Source organism: Anolis carolinensis, chromosome 3, assembly GCF_035594765.1.
Source record: "Anolis carolinensis isolate JA03-04 chromosome 3, rAnoCar3.1.pri, whole genome shotgun sequence".
NCBI classification, from domain to species: Eukaryota; Metazoa; Chordata; class Lepidosauria; order Squamata; family Dactyloidae; genus Anolis; species Anolis carolinensis.
The window spans coordinates 142,782,840-142,806,807 of record NC_085843.1 but is presented as its reverse complement, the minus strand read 5'-3'; the positions used below and the strand labels follow the sequence as shown (position 1 = coordinate 142,806,807).

General features: G+C 37.7%; 1 protein-coding gene across 6 annotated transcripts in view; it reads right to left on the bottom strand.

The window, feature by feature from the left end:
* The window catches only part of dach1 (dachshund family transcription factor 1), a 399,470-nt gene that overhangs the window by 115,555 nt on the left and 259,947 nt on the right, over positions 1-23,968 (bottom strand). For 3 of the 6 annotated variants that reach the window (XM_008106857.3, XM_062975577.1, XM_062975578.1), the window contains exons 4-7: positions 20,835-20,990; positions 16,477-16,649; positions 5,542-5,677; positions 2,110-2,244 (exon numbers count right to left, since the gene is read on the bottom strand). In XM_008106857.3, the coding sequence (XP_008105064.2) occupies positions 2,110-2,244; positions 5,542-5,677; positions 16,477-16,649; positions 20,835-20,990 (600 nt within the window). The remainder of the gene's footprint in view (positions 1-2,109; positions 2,245-5,541; positions 5,678-16,476; positions 16,650-20,834; positions 20,991-23,968) is intronic. The other 3 variants (XM_062975581.1, XM_062975579.1, XM_062975580.1) reach the window with 1 other exon arrangement.

Genomic DNA, 23,968 nt, shown 5'->3' with positions numbered 1-23,968 from the left:
AAGTTTCTGTCTTGAATTATTAATGTGGCTATTGCCTTAAAATCCTTTCAATTTTTTTAATATATTGCAAATTGAAAATTAACATTTTCCTGCAACTTAGAATACTTGAATTAAAAAAGGTAGGAGGAATATGAACCAGAGCTTTTCTAACTGCTCCAAGTCGCAATTATTAAAAGTCATTTTAGTTCCAATTGATGGATTAGCACACGTGTGTCTTGGAAGAAAACAGAGTTATGTGCAAATGCTTAATGACTAATGTTAAAAATTTCTGCCCCCCCCCCCCCCCCGAACCATAGATAGATAAGTGATACAGTCAAGGCATTTTCCATCCTAAGAATATAAATGCCTGCATCTATTTGGTTTGCATTCATTTCTCCACCTGTAATAATGATTAATGATTTTGAATGATTAAAGGTGGTCAGAAATGAAATTGCATATCTGAACTGTAGGTCCATAATGATGCAAACAGATAATTACAATCTCTGCAAATATCAGTAAATGGAATTGCTTGTTTTAATACAGGTAAGTCTGGCCTAAAAGTTACAGGGCTGGCTCAGGAGATATGATAAATGCAGTCATGACAGAAAACAATTTTTAATTTAGTATATGCTATAAATCTAGATAACCCATGAATATTTACAACCAATTCAGAAAGCAGAGATGGAGGTGTGTTTGGGGGGGGGGGGGGGGGGGACAAAAGAAGGCTGTGACCTAAAAAAATGACTGTTTCAGAAAAGACTCTCTGCACTCTCAATAGCAATAGGTCCCAACAGGAGGTAGGTTCGTTACAGCAAAGCAATATACATTTGGGATACTTTTAGGAATCTTCACCAACTTCCATCTTAAAAACAGAGATTGTGTAAACTGTTTCACTATTTCACACTAGGATTTCAATGGGATGGAGTATAGATGTGCTATAAGCCTCAACAGGCTTAAACAAACATTTCCTAAAAAATGTACATCCTGTCTGTTCATATCCGACTCTCAGCATGGATAACATTTGCAGGGTCTAAGTGGGGGGCACACAAGGAGCCATAACAGGTTGTGTGAGCAATGAACCAAAATTAATGATTTGTATAAAAGAAATGTTGTTCCCATTAATTTTTACTGTAATCTTATTAAAGACACCACCTGTCCAGAATGGAAGTGTCCAGATTTTAATTCATTTCCGCTATTTCATAGTATATGCGCAGGATAGAGCTGAGAACCTTTTGCACCTATTAAACTATGCCACAAAATATGTCCACTTTTTAAATCTTTACTGCTTTAGCTATTATATACAGATGTATTGCAGCTCTTGCTATTATGGATTTGTCCTGCATTGCTACCAAGCTGTTGCCTTTGAGCTCAACCTCATTATCTCTCAGTTCTACGAGAGTAGCTTAAAATCTATATGTCATGTACACAAAATTATAGCCTCCTTCAAATGTGTTTCTGTAATTTTAAAAAATAAGAGGAGCTGTTAATGTTTCCTTTTCAGAAATAAGGAGCTTCACAAGTCTGTCTAAATCCTATGAGAAGGTGGTATAATCAATAAAAATACTAATATACCTTCATCTATCTCATATTTTCAGTCCGATGGCTGATTAAATTTAAAATAAATTACATCATATCCTCCCGTCTAATTTTAGACTATTAACAGTTGTAAGAGCTAGGCAATTTAGCCTCTCTTCCTTCCCGACACATGGCCATCAGCTGTTATCTCACTGTGGTTAACTTTAAGTGACTGTTTCTTTGATCAACTACAGACATGTATCAATTACATCAAATAAATTTCTCAAGAAAATATTTCTCAAGCACAGAACTCTAATATTTTCCCTCTCTAGCAACATTATTCAATACTATATACAATTGAATTTTTTCCTACTATTAAAATAATGAATGTACTACATGAACTTGTACACCCACACACAAATTGCATTCTTTTGCTGAATTACGTTATCTTGCAGTGCGTCCCTCCTCCATGAATGTTTTAATTAATGCTTTTGTGAATCCCAGCAATGCTTGATTACTAATGTCTGTGCAATGATACTTGTCCCTTTCAAATAATAATAATAATAATAATAATAATAATAATAATAATAATAAACAGTTCCAAGTAACTGCTACCTTTCTCCATGTGCATTCTTTTTGATTCATGTCCACTGTCATGGCCGGCCAGATCTCCTTCTTTTGGACCAGGTAGGACATTTGGTGATAAACCCATCAACATCTGGTTCATGGATAAACCATTCTGATGGACAGCTGCTAGCACCATAGAGACAAGACAAATGAAGAAAAGAAAAAAAAAAACATTACTATTTTACAAAAGCCTTTTTATAGAAAAACAAGATTCTCCCTGTCCAGAAGGGTATCCATCGGTAGAGTGGGGGAGGAATAAGGACATAACTGCCCTTTCCGCCATCTCAAGGCTTTATAAGGCCTGGTTGTTGCCGAAATCCCTCAGTTCCTAGGCCACAGCTGCAGCCCATATTGAGATTGGGGTGGCATGACCCCTGTGTGGGGAGGATGGGCGGGACCATGTGAATTAACAGACAACCACTCAAAGAAATACAGTTACAGGTAAGCAACCTGTCCTTCTTCAAGGTCCCTGTAAATCACACAATTGGGTGACTAGCAAGCATAAGCTATTGAAGGCAGGAGTCATGATACACAACAGACCATTGCCTACAAAATTAACAAGGTTTATTCAACTTGAATGACGTACCTATAACAAGAGGACTTATGTAAACAGTCCTACAAAAGAATGTATAAAACATATGTACAACCACCAAGATTTGAGTTCAATTTATCATCAAAAGGTATACATAAATATGCTTTTGTAAAGTTCTACAAAATAACATTTTGAAAAAGGTCATCCAACTCTTTCCACTCATTAGGGTGCATTATTAGACATAAAGTGTTCAATGAGCCTCACACAAAGCATGATCATACATTCAGATAAGATAAACTTGTACAGTCAGGATAACCAGTCGATACATTCAGTAAATCTGGCCAGTGTAACATTTCATAGAAAATAAACACGAAAATAACACCGAAACTGCCTCAAAGAGGCAAGGGTAACACGTGATAATAAAACAGAGAGACCCAGGGAAGTATCATTGAGCGACCAATTGGTAGTGTGGCACAAATGTGGATGGAGTACTACACATGGCCACCATCCATTTTGATAATCGTTATGGAGATACTGGTAGCCTGAGTTTGTCTTTAACATAGGCAAGAAAAAGCCTATGCGAATTCAAGGAATCATGAGTCCTGTCCAGATAAAATGATAAGGCATGTTTCACATCAAGCAAATGAAGCTTTCTCATCAGTGCAGAGGTCGGGTTTGGAAACAGTACAGGTAAAACAATGTCCTGAATCTAATGAAAGTAAAATACCACCTTTGGCAAAAGGGTAGTATCAGGCCTGAAAATGACTCTATTGAGCCAAACAGACAGATATGGGGGATCCCGGAGCAAAGGACAGAGCTCTGCATCCCAGCGCACCAAAGTAATCGCTACCAGGAGGTTGGTTTTCCATAACAACAGGAATAAGGGACATGTGGCCATTGGTTCGAAGGGCTTGTCCAATTTGAGGTTGATGTAACACATAAGGGTACAGATTCCTATAACTCTTCAAAAACTCTGAACCCAAGGATCAGAAAAACAAGAGGGTCTGCCCAACCTTCGTAAATGCCAAGTAATAACAGACAAATAAACATTAAGGAAAGCTAAGGAAAGGGTCTTCTCAGCCAGGACATCAAGGACATCAGCATTGGTGGACTGGTGGGAAGAAAGCCCCTTGCCTTCCAAGAAGGCAACAAGACAATACCACTCCATATAACTTTTTGGTGTTAGGCTTGTGGCAAGCCTCCAGTACGCAGCAAACTGTTGGGTTCAAAGGGCCTAGAACCCAATCCTCCATGATGTTAGGTGCAGGGCTTCCATGTTGGGATGATAGATCTGACCTCCCGACATCGAGAGGAAGTCTACATGGAGAAGAAAACGGTGATATCTGTATTGAGACATCAGAAGGCCATACTGGACTGGGCCATAAGAACTGTACTCACAGAGTGAAATGACTTGAAAGTGGGAGCCTAAGCAAAGAAGGCACTTGGAATGCCCATCCTTGTTGGGGAGTTTACTTTGAACACTGCTCACACCGCTTGAAGCGGGTTACAGAGGCCATACTAGACTGGGCCATAAGAACTGTACTCACAGAGCAAAATGACTTGAAAGTGGGAGCCATCACAACACAAGGTTGGAACGAAGGAAGCTCCCACCAGAGAATAAAGCAGTCCAAATTGTTGAAAAACAGGCAAAATCTGAAGAATCAACGAGCTCGATTAGTGAAGGTTCTTGAACTGGCTGCAGCGCAGACAAAAGGAACCAAGGGGTTCTAGTGGCAACCAGGCCTTATATAGCCTCGGGATGGTGGGCAGGGTTACTGCCAAAACTTTTCTGCCTAGTGATTCTAGAAGGTTCTGAACAGTGCTCTCTACTTGCGCAGATTACCCAATTGTGTGATTTACAGAGACCACGAAGAATAAACATTTTTACTTCCAACTGAGTCTTGTGTTTAACAATATTAAGGAAAATATGTCAGCAGGAAATAGCAACATTCCTATTCTTCCTAGAAGAAAAGAAACAACATCTACCAGATGACATTTTCAGATAGGGGATTCTGAAATAAAGTTAAATTTAGATTCACAACTAGGCATGACACAAGTAGACGTAGTCCATCATCAAATAAAGTGAGAACAAGTTTGCCAACTTCCATGGAAAAGTATAACCAGAACAATATATGGGTTTATACTAAAGTTTGATTTTCTTTCAAAATGTTCTAATGCAGATATATATGAATCAACTTACAAAACAAATACAGAAGCCTTTTAAACACAGAAAAAGTTTCCTGTTTTTCTTCTTTTGTTTTTCCTCTTTTGTTTTGAGTAAATTATTTTCAAACATCTGACAGTATACACTGTATATGCTCAATAGATTATATTTGGTTTACATGGGTACAAGCTGATCAGTCTGAATTTGTGATAACTATTTAAAAAAAAACAACCCTACCATAAACTGTTTTCAGACAGAGATTACTATTTCAGATGTCTGTGTTGAATGCACTTATATACACTATTTGAGGTATAAAGGGAAATATGATACTATAATAAAGGTTGAGTATTGCTTATTTAAACTGCATAGGATCAGAAGTATTTTAGATTTTGGATTTTTATTTTTATGATTTTGTAATATCTGATATATTGCATTTTCATATACATACACTTGGATCCAAGTGTAAACATGACATTCATTTATGTTTCATATATACCTTGAAGGTAATTTTATACCACGTTTTTAATAATTTTGTGCAAAAACAAATTATGTCACTACTTTAATCACCCATGTGAATAATTTTGGATTTTCTTTAGTATTTTGTATTTATGGATAAGGATAATTCCACCTGTAAAATGTATTTGTTTCAGGTTAATTTAAGAAGCTGGCCTGCTAATGTCAGTTAATTCATTCTATGTGTTAAAAGAAAATACCCGTGACCTACGGATTCTGTCTGAAGAGCTTTCGGTTCGTGCAGGAGAACTGGACACACTGCTACTACGATGCGATGACGGGTGACTCCCAGGCCGCCGGCCTTCTTCAAGGGATGGAGCAGGGGAAGGGCTGTCTGGAACTCGTTCCTGCACATCACCAAACAAATCAACAAAAGCAACAGAACCCAATGTAAAACAATGCTACTTGTTATTTTTATACATCAGAATGACAAACCTGAAACTAGCTCTCCTATATTATACCTATATATTAGAATATGGAGAACATTTCACAATTGGTCTTCTAGGCCTCAGTTCTCAAACAGCTAGATAGGTACTAGAGATGCAACATGTACATAGTTGGACTATTCTTGAGATCTGCATAAAACATTTAGACCTAATGCTTATTCAAGTTGAAAGTATGACAAATAAACTAAAAGATTCAGTTCATCTAGGGAACAATAAAGCATGCTTAGGATTATGTGGTTTATTTCCATTTTAATTTTAAACCACTGGTCCCACAGTAGTGTGGGAGCTATTAATTTATGAAGCCATTAATCTTATGTAAGAAATGCAAGAACAGGATAGATTTTTTTAAAGAATATTTATTTTCACATTATCAACCAATCAAAAGACAGGCATTTGTAAAATACAAGCCTAAATCAAATTGCTGGTCCAAAGGGAGTTAAATCAATGGGATTTACAAAAGGGTTGTCATTTGACAACTGATTCAGTGGGATTTACGCTAACCCTTTTAAGTGTTTTAAAACTTAAAACACTGGAGGGAAATTGGTATTGCAACCAAAACTCTATTTATGATGTAATTTAAAAATTAGTGAAATGTATATACAGTAGAGTCTCACTTATCCAAGCTAAACGGGCCAGCAGAAGCTTGGATAAGCGAATATCTTGGATAATAAGGAGGGATTAAGGAAAAGCCTATTAAACATCAAATTAGGTTGTGATTTTACAAATTAAGCACCAAAACATCATGTTATACAACAAATTTGACAGAAAAAGTAGTTCAATACGCAGTAATGTTATGCTGTATTTACTGTATTTACGAATTTAGCACCAAAATATCACGATATATTTAAAACATTGACTACAAAAATGGCTTGGATAATCCAGAGGCTTGGATAAGTGAGGCTTGGATAAGTGAGACTCTACTGTACCAGGATCTAACATCTCGAGCTCTGAGGATTACCTGGAAAGGAATCCTACTGGAGCATTGCAGCACACCAAAATACTTGGGAGTTACCCCGGACCGTGCTCTGACTTTCAAGAAGCACTGCTTGACTATCAAGCAAAAAGTGAGTGCTAGAAACAATATCATACAAAAGTTGACTGGCACAACGTGGGGATCACAACCAGGCACAGTGAAGACATCTGCCCTTGCGCTTTGCTACTCTACTGCTGAGTACAAATGCCCAGTGTGGAACACATCTCACCACGTTAGAACAGTAGATGTGGCTCTTTATGAGACATGCCGCATTATAACAGGATGTCTACGCCCCACACCACTGGATAAATTATACTGTTTAGCTGGTATTGCACCACCTGACATCCACCAGGAAGTAGCAGTCAATAATGAAAGGACCAAGGTAGTTACATCTCCAGCCCATCCTCTGTTCAGGTATCAGCCAGCACGCCAACGCCTTAAATCAAGAAACAGTTTTCTAATATCTACAAAAGTACTCGCAGGAACACCTCAGCAAGCGAGAGTCCAGAAGTGGCAGGTTAGAACCCAGAACTCCGATCAGTGACTGAGACCAGATGAGAGACTCCTGGGCACAAAGAAGACTGAGCAACTTGGAAGGCACTGAACAGACTGCGCTTTGGCACCACGAGATGCAGAGTCAATCTTAAGAAATGGGGCTATAAAGTGGAGTCCACAAAATGCGAGTGTGGAGAAGAGCAAACCACAGACCACCTACTGCAATGTTTTCTGAGTCCTGCCACATGCACAATGGAGGACATTCTTATAGTAACACCAGAGGCACTCCACGTGGCCAGCTACTGGACAAAGGACATTTAGTAGAATGCCAAGCTTTTTAATTTTGTGTTTTTAAATACATTTTGCTTCTGATATGATAAATAAATAAATCACAGCTAAGTATGGAAGTACAGAAAAGATATTTACAGAACCCACTGATGTTTACTTCTATTAATATACATAACTGCATACATTGTTTCCCTAGAAATATAGACAATTAGATAGTATGTAAACTTTTCATTTAATACATAATTCTACCGTTTGGTCTGCTATCTTTTGAATACCTTCATTAAAAATGAAATCCAGTGAGCATATATGATTTGAATAGAGTTGCATAGCAAATTAATTTATTTAAAGAGTTTAATTTGTTTATCATATTTACGTATGCCTTTACAGAACAAATTATAATATGAAGACAGCAGAAGATATGCGTAGAGCAACTCAACACAATTATGACTAAAACAAAGGAGATAATGACTTTTATTATTGTCTTATAACAAGATGAACCAGGAGGAAGTATATAAGAGAGTGCTTTGTAAACTCAGTTTATCAGTTCATTTATGAAATACCCTTTAACCTTAATAGAAATGCAACTGAACTAAGCAGAGGTAAGAGAGTAATTAATTTAATTCCTCAAGTCTTTGCTTCATAGTCTTGCCTCATAATTTCTCCAATCAATAATATACAATCTCTTGCAATTTTCTGTCTTTATCAAAACTAGCTGTAACAATAAATGGAAATTCTAGGAATAAGACATTGGAAATACGTTCTTTCTCTAAAAAGGGCATACTAATAAACTAAAAGCACTGGAATATCAATATTAGAAAGTCATTCTTTCCACCTTGTCTTTGTGAGGGAAAAGGATGGATTTAGTAAAATATTGACTTTCCTTTAAAATGACTTGAATAAAAAAGTTAAAAAGAAAGTGAATTAAAAGGTATTCAGCTACTTATTCACACATAACTTTTGATAGCTATAATATAACAGATGGACCTAGAGACCTCTATTACAAAGAAGTATAGAAGACATAGAATTCTTCTAGTGCTTTTGATTGATGACCAACCCATGGAATAATGAGACAAAGTGAGTTAAATAAGAGCCATTTTGTTTTACCTATAACTTATTTAATTTGTATTGAACCTGGAAAGGAGCAAGAAGGGGAGCAACCTGATATGGATCCAGCTGAGACCAAGTGTCAGCCCATGATGACTTCCATAGCCTTTCTTTGGGTGAAACACTTAAGTCTTGAGGGCAATCCAACAATTGGGTTACTATCTGGCTGACCACTTAATAGAAAGGAAACCCAGGGGGGTGGACTAAGCAGACACTTAGTCCTTATTTGTGGCAGGTAGTGGAGAGAGTATACTTTGGTATACACCTTGGCACTTTTTTGGTGAAAGGTAGGACTCAGGAAAGACCTTTTTGGGCCCTTGTACTGGATGGTGGCGATTCAGAAGGACTCGGGACTCTCTAACTTAGAGGTCCCAGGACTCTATAACTTAGAGTAAAAGCCTCAAAGGTAGACTTCTTCTGCATCACCACCCTACAGTCTCAGGGCCTAAAGAGGCCTTCCCTGAGCCCTACCCTAACCAAATCTGCCTCCTATGGAATCCTAGGGTTAAGATTTGGTGAGAAAGTAGAGCTCACTAGCTAACAATCAGAGCACTGTCATTCTGTAGTGTGAAACAGCTCGATACTGAAAATCTGGAACAATGAAAACTTGCATTTCCTCACCTACCCATAAGGAGCCCCCGATGGTGCAATGGGTTAAACCCTTGTGCAGGCAGGACTGCTAACCTGAATGTTGGGTTGCTGACCTGAAGGTTGTCGGTTCAAATCCGGGGAGAGCACAGATAAGCTCCCTCTGTCAGCTCCAGCTCCCCATATGGAGACGTGAGAGAAGCCTCCCACAGGTAATGGTGAAACATCAAAACATACAGGCAACCCCTGGGCAATATCCTTGCAGACAGCCAATTCTCTTACACCAGAAGCGAATTGCAGTTTCTTAAGTCATTCCTGACACGAAAAAACCTGTCCATAGCTGATACTCAGCAGCAGTTTGAATGAGTTCCAGTGTGTTCACATACTGATTTTTTTTTTAAAAAATGTTATATGTAAGCTTTAATTGGAAAGAAGACCTGGAAATGTGAGGGACAGAGTCCCTGCCACTAAATATCCTTAGCTGGACCAACAACTTTTCAGACGCCTTTTTCCCTCTTGCCCCATATGATATATACATATTTTCTGCTCTTCCTCCCATAAAACAGCTATACAACAAAGAAATACTTTTCTTAAATCTGGAAGGTGGCTAAGAATAGAAAATGAGAAAACTGAAAATAATTTCCCTCTATAAAATTAAAAAAAGCCTACTTTGAAATATCTTCCCTTAGTGTCACCATCAACAAAATATTGTTCTTTGAGTGGTAAAGTCTGAAATGCAATTCTTTGAGTGTTTGACTAAATGCACTTAAAATCCTCCCAACAATCAAGAATCCATGTTTCTTGGGAAAGACAAAGGCAGGCATCTATAGATGGAAATATGGGCAAAAAGATACCTGCTGCACAGGGAGCTTTAAAGCTTTGGTTATAATACTTTCTAAAATAAATTTTATTTAAAAATTTCAAGAAGAAGTTATTTGAAGTATATGAAAAATCCCTGGGAAACAAAAGTGCATAACTAAGATATCTGCTCAACTCACAGAGATACTTTCAATTGACTTAAGAAAGCTCCAAAATAAATGACTCATAACTGGGTCATTAACAAATTTATTTTTTCATTCTCTATGTATTCCTATAATTATAAAGTAACATAATGTAAAATATCTGAGTAATAGATTGCTTTTGTTTTCATTTATGCTTCATAGTTTTAGAAAGGCATGCTATATATGGTCAGGCTGAAAATAGTTCTGTTGGCAAAATAATTTTTACTACTCTTCTACAATTTAGTATTAACTAGTTCTGGATTATTCAAGTGATATTTTAAACGGTACATGTCAACTATGAAACTTAATTTGTGAAGTCTTCTCCTGAAAAGAATGCCCAGTGTCTTCTACATTTTGGCAGACTTTCCTAGCAATGAAATCTCAAAGACAACTTCGGAACTTAGAAAAATGCTATTTCACAAACAAACAAAACACATTAATGTTAAAACTACAGGTGTGGAATGCAACTGGTAAGCTTCTCAAGGCAAAAGGCACCCACTATTTTTAAATGTAGAAGAATCCCTCTTGTTAGAAAGTAAAATAAAAACACATCTATCATTCTGTAAGGAACTAAAACACAGTCTATGATTAGGAAAGGAGCGAGCATTGTTAACCTTGCCCTGTTGCACATAATATTTTCATTCCAAGATTACAATGCACCATCATACTCTGTGTCACTGCAAAGACATATTGATTGGAAATATGAGTCCCATCTAAATATTGAAACCTACCTTATTCAGATACAGGACCTTCTGGATATGAGTGGTAATATATCCAATAAGGACTATAACGCATGAGGAATTCTCCAGCTTCTCATGACATATTTGCTATTAGACAAGCTTAATTGCCTTTTATCCCCTTTAGTTACTTAATTTGCTTTATATCCCACCGTCTCTCCCCCATTGAGGGACTCAGAGAGGCTAAACAACAACAACAACAACTTCTTTATTTTTCTATCCCCACCTCTATCTCCTTGGGGGGATATGGGGCGGCTAACACAGGGCAAATCCCGAAGACAATAAAACAGAGTAAAACAGGAAAAATAGCATCTTCAAGTAATAAAAAACACAATAAAATCAGACATCAATACAATAAAAAACTGATTTAAAAACATGACCTAATGAAATAGAAAAACTGCCAATTTGGAGAATGGGGTAAAATGGAAGGGCAGTTGAAGCAAAGTGCAATGAAATATGATATGGTGCCTTTTGGGGCGAAGAGGACAAAGTGCAAACATTCTCAACATTGGGGTGAGGTAGGACGTCCAGTTGAATCTAGGAGAGGATGAAATAAAGTGCAAAGTATGACGCATTCATTTTGATCATGGGGACTAGGTTATTCAAAAGTGCATTGGAAGAACCACATTTTAAATTCCCTTTTAAAAGATGTTAGGGTGGGTGCTTGCCTGATCTTCCTAGGAAGGAAATTCCAGATCCGGGGAGCCACTACAGAGAAGGCCCACTCCCTCATTCCAGCAAGCTGAGCTTGTGATGGGGGTGGGAGCGAGAGAAGGGCCTCTCCGGCTGATCTAAGAGATTGTGCACGTTCATAGGGGGAGACACGATCATGAAGGTCGGTGGGTCCCGAGCCATTTAGGGCTTTATAGGTAAGAACCTGCACCTTGAATTGGGACTGAAAAATAATTGGCAGCCAGTGGAGCTCCTTAAATAGGGGGGTTGACCACTAACAAATGGCACAATTCAATGCCATTCTACAATCCACCTCACATACATAAAATCAATACATATAAAATCTATAATACACATCTAATAACAACAATACATGGTAAAAATATTAAAACTAACTATAATTAACATCAAAATAGCTTCCATCTCATTGCCATTAATACTAACAGTAATAATACTAATAATACTAACACAATACATAATACTAACAGTAGGTATACATGCACTGATTAAGTACTGCAAAGAAACTATGTTGTTGTGCATGTTACTGCATCGAGATGCTTCTTCCGTTGTGTTTCACAAATATGAAAGTGTATTTGTGTGTAATGTTATACACAGCCAAAATGATGTTGATCTAATAATACAATCACCTGTATAAAGACTATTTTAGTGCAGTGATCTGCTAATATAAAGGCAACATGGGTATATCAGTAAAATCTCTCTCATATATGCATATTATCAGATGTACACATGATTTCATCAAGTTCTTTTAGTAGTGTTTCATCAATATGCACACCGAGCATCAATAACACAGAGAAAGATTGCATCTGGTGAAGAGAACTCCAGTCCACAGAAGGGCATACTATATTATCTTTAGTAATGTTGAATGTGCTAGGAGATTTTTGTTTTTTTGTTGCCATATTTTAATATACCAATCACTGGAACTAGGAAAAAATGAAACCACAAGTGTGTTGAAGGTGTTAAAACTGCAAAAATAAATGAACCTGCTATTAGAGAATCTGGGATATCAATTGCTCTTCTTATCCTAACAAGCAAAGTACAGTTGGATGTATCTATCTTATTTGTAAACAATACAGCAATGCCAAAAAGATCACACATTATATAATAAGGAATTTAGCTGTGGTGGCTAAAAAGCATAGTTATTCCAGGTTACCTGGCTTGGGTACTAATTCACACATCTGAAAACATATATGTGTGTGTATAAATATGTGTGTGTGTGTGTGTGTGTGTGTGTGTGTGTGTGTGTAAATAAATCTGTATGTATACATTATACAAAATGTAACATGTAAAGCAGTTCCTAAAAACCTGGTCACTCAATATGAATTCCACCACTGAATAGTACAGTTTATCAGATTTTTTGTGACATTTTATCATTCAGCAAACCAATGGAAAGAAGCACTCCCAATTTATCATCACATTTCCTATATTTTCAAAATTTGAAAATTCAGATAATCAACGGAGCACTATAGGTACTGTACTATGTAATATATTCTATAAGAAATTGGTATTTCAATGTATGCTTCATGGATTTAGCATAGTGCCTGATGCTGTTTTATGGCTGTCTTCCGAGTGTTACTACAAACCTGTTATCATCAGCTCTAAGCTATAGCATTTATTTTTGAAATGCTTTTATACTGTTTGTACATATTTCTGCTCAGGGAAAGCAGAGACTGCTAACAAGCTTGGATTTCTGAAGCCATGGGCAGGTGATGAAAGCCATCTCCTGCCTAAAGCATTCTTGGGTCACAGCTGTCACACTCGCTGTGATTTACTATTGTCACAGTCTGTTGTCCCTGCTCATTCCTGCAATCTCATTCCTCCAATTCACAGATCGCAACATTCAATTACAAAAAGGGTATCTAATGTTCATCTCATTTCAGAAAGGGCGCAGATTCATCAGGTGGGGTTATAAATGCTTAGCACAATTGCCCCCCTTTCAGGGATGTATTATGTGCCCTTTCTACTTTATTCTTCATAGCTTGACTTCCGAAAGAGTTAAAAATAGAAAATTAAGATTTGTTTTCTGCGTAATTACAGCCTCTTATCTCTGGAAAATGAAGCACTGCTTAATAGCAGAATGACATCTGAAGTTTCAAGTTTAAGATAACAACTCTGACTTAGAAGAACTTGGTGAATTTTGGGAAAGGTCAGCAAGAGATCTGAGTTGGCAAGGCTCTCCAAATCAGCTTTCCTACTGAGGCAAATGGGAGTTTGTTATTTAAAAAATTTCACAAGCTGTTGTGAATTAAAGCAGTAAACGCACTTAAATGTCTGTATGGAGAAATAGGCATCTCTTTTTTCTCTGGTGTTGATTTCACACTTTGGTACAATTCATTATCTCAAATTAATGCCACATTGCATAATCAAGAAGAATAAATCTTGAAAGCTATATGGATGCAAGCTACAGAAAGCCAGGCAAATTCTCACTGGTTTCCCTTCAACTGCAGATATCCAAAGAAGGTTCCGGAAGCAGAGTTTTGGGCTTTCTAAATTCAAATTTGCTTTGAGACTAGGGATAAGACGAATAGAGCAAATTATGATTTATTTAGTTTAATTGGGTGATTTGTAATTAACATATCATTATCGCCCTTTGGGAATGCCAATCCATAATTCCAATTAATTAAATAATTTAAGTCCCAGTATGCTCTATGGAAAAGATAAGCTCATGTTGAATTCTGTTGCAAAATAAATCAGCAAATCCTTCTTTACTCTTCCTGTTCATTAGATATTCAAGAGCCAAGCTTTATATCTAAGTAAATGTCAACTTTAGGCTGGAGGGCATGGTCAATTTTCTGTTGTCAAGGGAGAGTTCAACTCCCATCCATACAACGCCAGACCAGAGCTGGAAGTGCTGGTCACACTTGTCACTCTTGCCAAAATTTGTCAAAGTACTTCACTGATATTTAACTATTTATATTAAGTTGTAATCGGAGCCCCCGGTGGCCTAGGGGATAAAAGCCTCGCGACTTGAAGGTTGGGTTGCTGACCTGAAAGCTGCCAGGTTCGAATCCCACCCGGGGAGAGCGTGGATGAGCTCCCTCTATCAGCTCCAGCTCCATGCGGGGACATGAGAGAAGCCTCCCACAAGGATGGTAAAACATCAAAACATCCGGGCGTCCCCTGGGCAACGTCCTTGCAGACGGCCAATTCTCTCACTCCAGAAGCAACTCCGGTTGCTCCTGACACAAAAAAAAAAAGTTGTAATCCTTGCAACATTGTGAGGTCAATATTGTTGCCACCCACATTGTAGATGGGACATTATACTTGATTGTGAATGGGATATGGAATGTCCTTTGGTGGAAAAGAAAAGAACTGAACATGGAATATCCTGAGGAATATCCTCACACCGTTGTGTCCTGGATTCACTGGAAGAATAGAATTGCTTGCCTTCAGTTGACTTTTTCATTAATACTTTTATATTTTTTGCCTTCTAGGATGAGGGCAGAAGGCATGCGATAAATGATCTACTTCTTAAGGATCTTGAGCCCATTATCCTTGCAAAGACCATTTTGTTGACAGAAGCTCACATTATGGCAGCTGGTATCTCAAAATTAGCTGAAACCCAAATTCCACATTATATTAAAGATGCAGAATGGAATTCTATTCCTGTTTTTGTTTTACATAAGTAAAGTATGGGGCACCTAGCTCTGGTTGGGAATCACTGCATATAGAGAAGAAAAGTTTAAATCCTTCCCTTCTTCACTTAGTCTCCAAAGAAGTGATAAAGGAAGGAGGAAAAGCGCTATGGTCCAGCTTGAGTTCTTTCCCCCTTTCCTTTAAATTGATAAGGACTTCAGAAAAGAAATATATATGTATCTATTGTATGTGTATTGTGGCACTGAATTTTGCCAAACCATTGAATTGAATTTTGCCAAACTGTAAGCCACTCTGAGTCCGCCTTGGGGTGAATTAGAGCGGGATAGATATATAGCAAATAAACTAATAAATAAATAAATCTAGCATGCTTCCTTTTTGAAGAAAGAAGTAAACATGTAGTAGATGCAGTCACAATGCAGACTGGATGCCTATTGTTTACCCTTAGTTAAACAAACAACAAAAAAACCCTGAAATCACACTACAGAATATACGTTTGATCCTGATATTTTAGTTGTAAGGATTCTTGCTTCATTTAATAGAATGCCCATCAAGGATCTGAAGATCGCTGATATATCAAAAAGTATCCCCTTAACTAACTACTTGATCTATGAAAGATCATTTTTAACTTGCTTACTGATGCTTACATTTAGAATATTTGGTCTGTCTTTGGTGGACAACTAAATATTAATAGACATTAAAGATCATGGAAGACAGATTCTAGTCCCCGAACCTGTGGTGTGATATGAAGAAAGCTTTCGAAGAGGAATAGTTCAAAACTCTGTTATCCAACTCACCTTTCCATATGAGTGCACCAAAAATCTTACTAGTAAAAGGGCAAAACAAAAGTTACAAGAAAAAAAATATAAAAACAGCTTACAAAAATGTTCATTGAAGGCAGAACTTCAAGGACATCCACAAAAAGCCCAGTTTTTTGTTGGTAAGAATTGCTTAAAGGGTCAAGAAAACACCTGTGAATTGAGACTGAAGCTGTCTTTCAACTACGAAGCAACACTATGAAAGATATAGAAGACTGGAGGGGAAAAAACTAGATGCAAAATACTTGGCTCTGCAAATGAAGTGGATCCCCTTAACCAGTTACATCATATTTTACGACAGTGGAAATGTAAGATGAAGAAAGAAAAAGATTACTGGGTGAAAATATTACCACTTTATTCAATATTGGCCCATTTATGTTTTTTCTTTTCTGTTCTTAAGCTAAACAGTTACCTTAATAACAGACGTTTCAACTCTTGAGGGAGGACTCTGTACTTGTGCTGCGGCTGCCATGTTTGCGATGGTGCTAAGGTGGTTCATCTGGCTCATTGCCATTGTGACAGATGCTGGTGGCAAGCTGACAGGAATAAGCGGGTGAGGCATCATCATAAAAGGGAGCTCCAGGCCTAGGGGAAAAAATAAAGCAAAAATGCATTTATGACTTTAAAACACTGAATGTTACCAGCATTTCTGGCACTAAACAAAGGCAATTTAACTACCCACCAGACAATGGGAAAGTTTTCTCAATTGGTCCTTAGCTCACAAGTATTACAATAGCAGGAAAACATACTTTATACTACTGTTTCTAGTATAATATGAAAGGGAAGAAACTATTACTATCATTGCTCAGTATGGGATTAGCAATCAACCTTGAAAGGTGGTACATTCATTATGGTACAGATGTCCAAATCCAAAGAATAACCAGCTCCCATGAAGTAATCTTCCCATGTTTTGTTGGGAGCAGGCCATAATTTTAACATCTGTCTCTAAACACCAGTTAACTAACAGCGTTTGAAGAGCACAATGACACCTCCGTTGTATGGAAAGCTATCTGTGACATTGCCTTGAATTTATGTTTTCATGGAAGTTTTACATAATACACCACAGTATCTGCAAGGAGGTATACATTATTGCTGCTTTCATACGAACCCCAACAATAGTATTTGTGCCAACAACTATCTAAGGGCTTGTGTATACATCAGGTTTTTCCTTTTCCCCGCCCAACAAGTTGCCTTCTGAAAATAATTGTCAACTGTATCAATACTATTTTAGTAGTAAATTGCTATGGCCTTGTTTTTTATCCTTTCCATGAGCTAAAACCAATGATTATTTCTAACTACTGTACTAAAGGTCCAACCATTAGACAGAATATACATGTCTACCAAATTCCCAATGTTTCAAAGAGTTTAATTTACTTGGGCTAACAATTGGATGAGGTGCCTCTAGTGGGTCAACATCAGACATTAGCTTCATGCCCATCCTACATATTCAGAAAAAAATCATATGGTGTAGAGTTCCAGGGACTGTTCCATTTCAGATTGCAAAAAGGAGATTCTATGTTTCAATGATTATTAACATTAAACAAGCAGTATTCTAAATTTCAGTCATTGATTCAAATACTATATTTGCTCAAGTCTAATGCTCAGCCTTTTTGGCTAAATTACATTGCCAAAATTGGGGTGCACATTATATTTGATGGCTGTGTTAGAACTATGCACATAATCCCACCTGCACGAAAAGGCTTGGAAGAACCTGGTACCCCAGAGGCCGGACAGGGGGGCATGGGGGCGGGGCCAAGAAGCTGTTCTGGTGGTGGTAGCAGCCTCAGGGCTCTATGACACTCAAAGGAGGAGGACTGCCCAACAGGTAACTCAGTTGTTTCTGCTTCTTAGCCACAATCCTGCCTCCCAGGTGGCCCTCAGAGTCTGCCACCCCCCACCGGTTCAGTTTTATGTGGTTTCCAACTGGCTTCGTCGATGATGTCTTCAAAACCTCCCCTTCGGTTTTGAAGGCCTGGTGAATGAAGCCAATTGGGAATCGTTTTGAGATTAGCTAGTTTGCCAGCCTCAACCTGAAAGAAGGCTGTGGCTTCCCAAATGGCCTCATTTATGCTGCTTGCCTTCCTGACATGCTATGCTTGCACTGTTGAGTGCATTACTTTCGAGGGCACATCAATTTTTTGTAATATGCACCTTCAACATTGAGATGCACATTACATTCAATGGCACATTACGCTTCAGTAAATATAGCTGTGCACATTCTGCTATCCTAGCTGCCTGGTCCCAAATATTCTTCACTAATCTGTTCCTCCCTCTAAATCTTGCAAAAAGAAAAAAAAACAAATTTAAAAAACACAGAAGACCTTCTCCAAGAGTATAATTGACCATCTGGGTTTATCTCACTACTTCACTCCCACGGGGATTTAGAGAGGCAGAGAGAGAGAGACATGGCTTTCAGTAGCTAATCACACACCCCAGAAAAAATAAGGGTAGTACTAACCACGGGGAGGGGTGGGTGAAATGTTGGGAAAGAAATGGGAAAGGGTGTAACATGCAGGGTTCTAAGTAGCTCTATCCCTCCAGAATCCTGTGTGGGCAGAAGCAACCCTTACCCTGGAAGCTCCTTGTTTCTAAAGTACAGGATGGATAAGCAGCCAGTGGCCAAACAGATGTCAAATGTAACTCCCATCAGCCCTAGCCAGCAAAGTCAATGGTAATCAATGATGACAAGTGCAATGTAAAAGAAATGTAGACAGACAGGTTAACTACTCCTGTCCCTCCAGGCAAACATCAGTTATATGCTGTTGGTTCTACTGTGGTTCTGATGACTGCATATCCATGCAAGTGAACCTCTACTTTTATTCTCAGAGTCCAATATGGAGGGTTCTAGTTGTTTTTTGCCTTCAAGATATTTACATCTTATGGCAACTCTAAGGTACCAATACAGAGGTAGAGTTGGGCAAGTCTGCAGTACTACCCAGATAGGCATATATTTAATTTAATTACCCCTGGCCTGAAGTTATCCCATTTGAATTATTGTACTTGGATCTGTTATTTGAAGACATCTCAGAAACTTTAGTTCATCCAAAACAGGGCTTAAAGATATTTAATAGGAACTGGAGAAGATAAACATTTTAACATGTAAGCAGGAGAACGTTCTGTGGGGCTATTTTATTCTTTTTAAAAGTGTGTATGTTTCCAAAATGTTTATGCTGTTTTATCTACTTTTAATTAGTCCTAAAATTTTATTGTGAATATTTTTAATTGTCTTGGAAGTTGCGCTGAGTCCCACTCTAGGGTGAAAACAGAATTCAAATGCCATAAATGAAATAGAAACAACCTAGGACTTCACCTGCACTAGCTTCAGATTGGGACCATGTTACCTGAAGGACTGCATCTCCCTACATGGGATTTTTACATAACTCCCTACTTGCACTTTTTGAAAGCCTTCAGAAACACCTTGCTAGATTTTCAACAATTAAAGATTGATTGATTACGAATGGGTAGAGGATATTTTCAATGTTGCCTCCCTATAGTTATCAAATTCTCACTGTGAGATGGTTGATGTAGCACCCGTCTCTTATTACCTTGCTTACATCAAGTGTTTAAAGTGTTCCCAGGCTTTAAATTTTGTTGAAAGGAATATTTTTAAAAGATCTGAAGTCTGTTTAAAAGTGTTGCATGTCACTTCTCTATTGTTTTTTCTGCCATGCATCACATTTTATTGTGTTAATTATGTCCTATGTGTTAAAGCATTGAGCTGCTGAACTTGCAGACTGAAAGGTCCCAGGTTCAAATCTGGGAAACTGAGTGTAAGCTCCAGCATCTGCCAACCTAGCAGTTCGAAAACATACAATATGAGTAGATCAATAGGTACTGCTCTGGCGGGAAAGTAATGGCATTCCATGCAGTCATGCTGGCCACATGACCTTGAAGGTGTCTACAGACAACGCCGATTCTTCGGCTTAGAAGTACAGTTGGCAGCAGAATTACTGAAAGAACTGTAAGCCATATGAAAGAGCCAGAAATAGGCTGAGAATATTTTGATGATCAAATTAAAGCAGAAACAATTTAGGTACTGATAATGTGATGTTAGGTATTATAGGCTTATTTGAGTCTATGAGAAATTCAGGGTCAAAATTAATGTATGTATAAACCATTGACCAATTTATGGAAAATTAACTTTCCAGATTTCACCCTCAGATTCTACATCCAGTATTTTGGATTTTGGGCTTTTTGCTTTATTTGTTTTTAAATACAAGGGAGCATTGAAATCTGTGGTGTTTTACCTGCTGTCTAAAATGCTAAAGTCCTCAGAACTCTGAACCAAGTGCTGCTCTGCTCACGTAAATCACGTGAATCAACATTCCTATATACAGAACAAATATGTTGAGGTATGAAGTAAAGTGTGCCATGTCCATCTCAAGAAAAAGCTCCTGCTTATTATCCTTGAACCAGGCTGCAACTGACAATGATGTTCACATAAGCCCTTAGTAATTCTCATCAAACAAATAAAAAAACAATTGTTTCTTGCTATTTCTTATACAATCCACTTAATTTCTCACTGTAACATGTCTTGATGTTAAATATTTGTCACTGCTGATAAATCATTTCTTTTAAATAGGTCTCTAGTGAAACACTGTTTCAAAATGTTTCCCCTTTGATTATATTTGTAGAATTTTACAAAAATCACATTTTGTGGTTGCTGTCTCTAGCACGTGTTATTTATTAAATGTAGTCCCTTTAATGAAATATTAATGATAGAACTTTGAAAATATCGGAAGATTAATGTGAAAGGATTTCACCCCGTACCATTTGGCAGAAGATGATTCTGTTGGAGAGGGTTGAGAGGATGGTTAACTGGAAGGTTATGCTGTCCAGGCAAGTTGGGGTGGTTAACAGAAGCCTGCGATGCTTGGCTTGGGGGAGACTGGAGTTTTTCTCTATCCCAAGAACCATAATTGCTTCCTGTGGGAAGGAATATAAATTATTGGGATGCAGGATAATTCCAGATTTGCAGCAAATGAATTTGCGTGCAAGGATATCAAGTCAATTCCTTCTGCAACAGTCAAACCCATGTTGGATAAACCATGGTTTGGGAACTAGAATAATTTTATCAGGAACCTATATTCTAATGTATTGGAGGTTTTTGCAATTCATATACATTATATTATTGTATTCCATTTCCAAAGTCACATAAATTGAATTCTTACACATGTGTATTTGTATGTGGAAGGATGACTATATGACTCATGCATACAGTCATCCCTCCACATTGGTGATTTTGACTTTTGGGCATTTGATTATTCATGGATTTGATTTAAACTGTTCTTTCTACAAATCTTGAGGTTCTCCAGTGTGACTTGATGGTCAGCTTCCTCCTTCCTTATGCTAGAAGACCTAGAGATTTCTAGACAGAACATCTCTCCAGGAATCTCTAGACCCTTCAATACAATTTTGTCTACAGCTTCCAGAGAATGTTGACCACAGAGTCATCCTGGAAAACGTAGAAATTCCTAGAGAGGTGTATTCTCAGGTTAAAAAAAAACAAGCGACTTCTTTATCTGCAGTTTACACTTTCACAAAAGCCCTGTGCCCTTAATCACAGCAGATGTGGAGGGATGACTGTATATGTTTGGGTGCATGTATAATTTCCAGATATGAGCTGAGCATAACTCCACACACTCTGCTACCTTTTTACCTCCTACCCCAAATTCTATTGTGCATCTCAGTGTTTTATTATCTTTGTAATAACAAATCTGAAAGTTTCAGAGCTCTGCATTCCAAATTCCATTTCTGACACAGTTCACTCTATTTGAGGTTATGGAGTTTCTACTAACAGGTTAGGCAGCTGTCGAGTGTCTCCACTATCACCTGAATTTGTCTGGAGTCTACAGTTGGTTGCAGTCCAACACAATAACCCCAATCTGTCAAAAGGATAATAAAAGTCAATACAACCAGTACCCATGGAGGATTGATAAGCTATTGAAATTGATCAGGGAGTAGGTTCTTTGAGCTTCACTTCAGTGAAATAAAGCAGACATACCAGCCGTGTATATATTTTTTGTCTTTGTCGTGATGCCACCCACTCCTTATCTGGTCCTTCTTTACTCCCTTTTAGGCAACCCAGAACTCTTTGTCTCTATAAACTTCTAGCTCTATCATCAACATTCATAAAGTGTTGTTGAAGGCTTCCATGGCCGAAACCACTGGATTTCTCTGAGTTTTCTGGGCTGCATTGCCATGTTCCAGAAGCATTCCAGAAACATCAGGAGATAATGCTCCTGGAACATGGCCATACAGCCCGGTAAACACGCAGCAACCCAAAATTCATCACAATCTGCTGACCAGTGCTTGGGATTGAAGAACTAATCAAATGTTTCCTTTAAATGTGTTGTCGAAGGCTTTCATGGCCGGAATCACGGGGTTGAGGTGTGTTTTTCGGGCTTTATGGCCACGTTCCAGAAGTATTATTTCCTGACATTTTGCTCATATCTATGGCAAGCATCCTCAGAGGTTGTGAAACCTCTGAGGATGCCTGCCATAGATGTGGATGAAATGTCAGGAGACAATTCTTCTGGAACATGGCCATACAGCCCAAAAAACACACAACAACCTTGTTTCCTTTTAATTTTTTCTGCAAATGATCCCTGCATTTTCAGGTTCATTGGGTATGTATGTACACGCATGTACATGCACATTCAAAAAATGAATGCTGGATTCACAGCTATGTATATTGAAAGTCGTAACAGTATGACGTCCATGTGAACTGTTATTTTTAGGGGTTCCTCTAACAGATTGAATACAATTTAAAAAAGCCTTAGATGTTTCCACTGGCATAGTCAATGCCTGTTCTTCTTTTATCCTTCCTTTTATAGACAAAAAGTAAGGTTTTGCTCCAAATAGCTTTTACCAGACAAGTTTATTTAGGGGAAGCTGAGAACAGAACTGTCAGGGCAGTGGCCTTACAGCACTACAATTTCCACCTATAAAGACTTATTTAGTCTGTCTCACCTATTTTTAGGAAATGGTGTGTGAATTGAAATTTCAGACAGCTTTTCTTAATTTAACTCAGTTTACATGCCATTTTATAGGATAAAGTTATCTTAACAATTTTACTATATGCCCAGTGCTAGTAAGCTGTGTGGAACTTGCTGTGAAAATGCTAGCTTAATGCTATATATTGCTTGGCGCACCACATCAGCCCCAGTAAGAAAAACTTATTGGCAGTCTATGAAAGTTTCAGCAATAATATATAAACTAAAAGAGAGGAATATAGAGCCTTCTGCCTCAGGGCTATTATACATGTGATGTGATGAAGATTATAACACAGGAGGTCTGGCTCTGAAATTATTGGTGAGCAAAATGTATCCCAAAGTACCGCAAGATTTTGGTTTTTAATTGCATTCGTTTTGTAGCAAATTGTCGAATGATTTAAAGGCACAAAATAAACCTCTCTAGTTTTTTGCTTGTTTAAATTCTTTGACATTTAAAGAATTGGCTTGCCTCTCTATCAGTACACAAAGCCATCTTCGTAACTGCAATTGTGTCCATTTTAACTGAACTGTTTTTACTGTTGTTTTATATTGTTTTATTGTGTTTGTTATGTTCATGCTGCTGTATGATGCTTTGATTATTGACTGTTTTTGCACACATGTTGGAAACCGCCCTGAGTCTTCTCGAGGAGATGGAGCAGTATATAAATAAAGGATTATTATTATTATTATTATTATTATTATTATTACCTTGACCAGTAACAGAATTCATACACACAGAGTTGAGATAATGCCAATAAAATTTACACTTTCTCACAGACAATTAAATCTTGCTCTATAGGGAACATAATTTAGCTGGCACCATGCAATCTAAAATCACTGCATATGTATAAATCAACTTCATGTATAAGTCAAGGGCCAAAATTATAGATTTTGTAATGACCAGTAGAG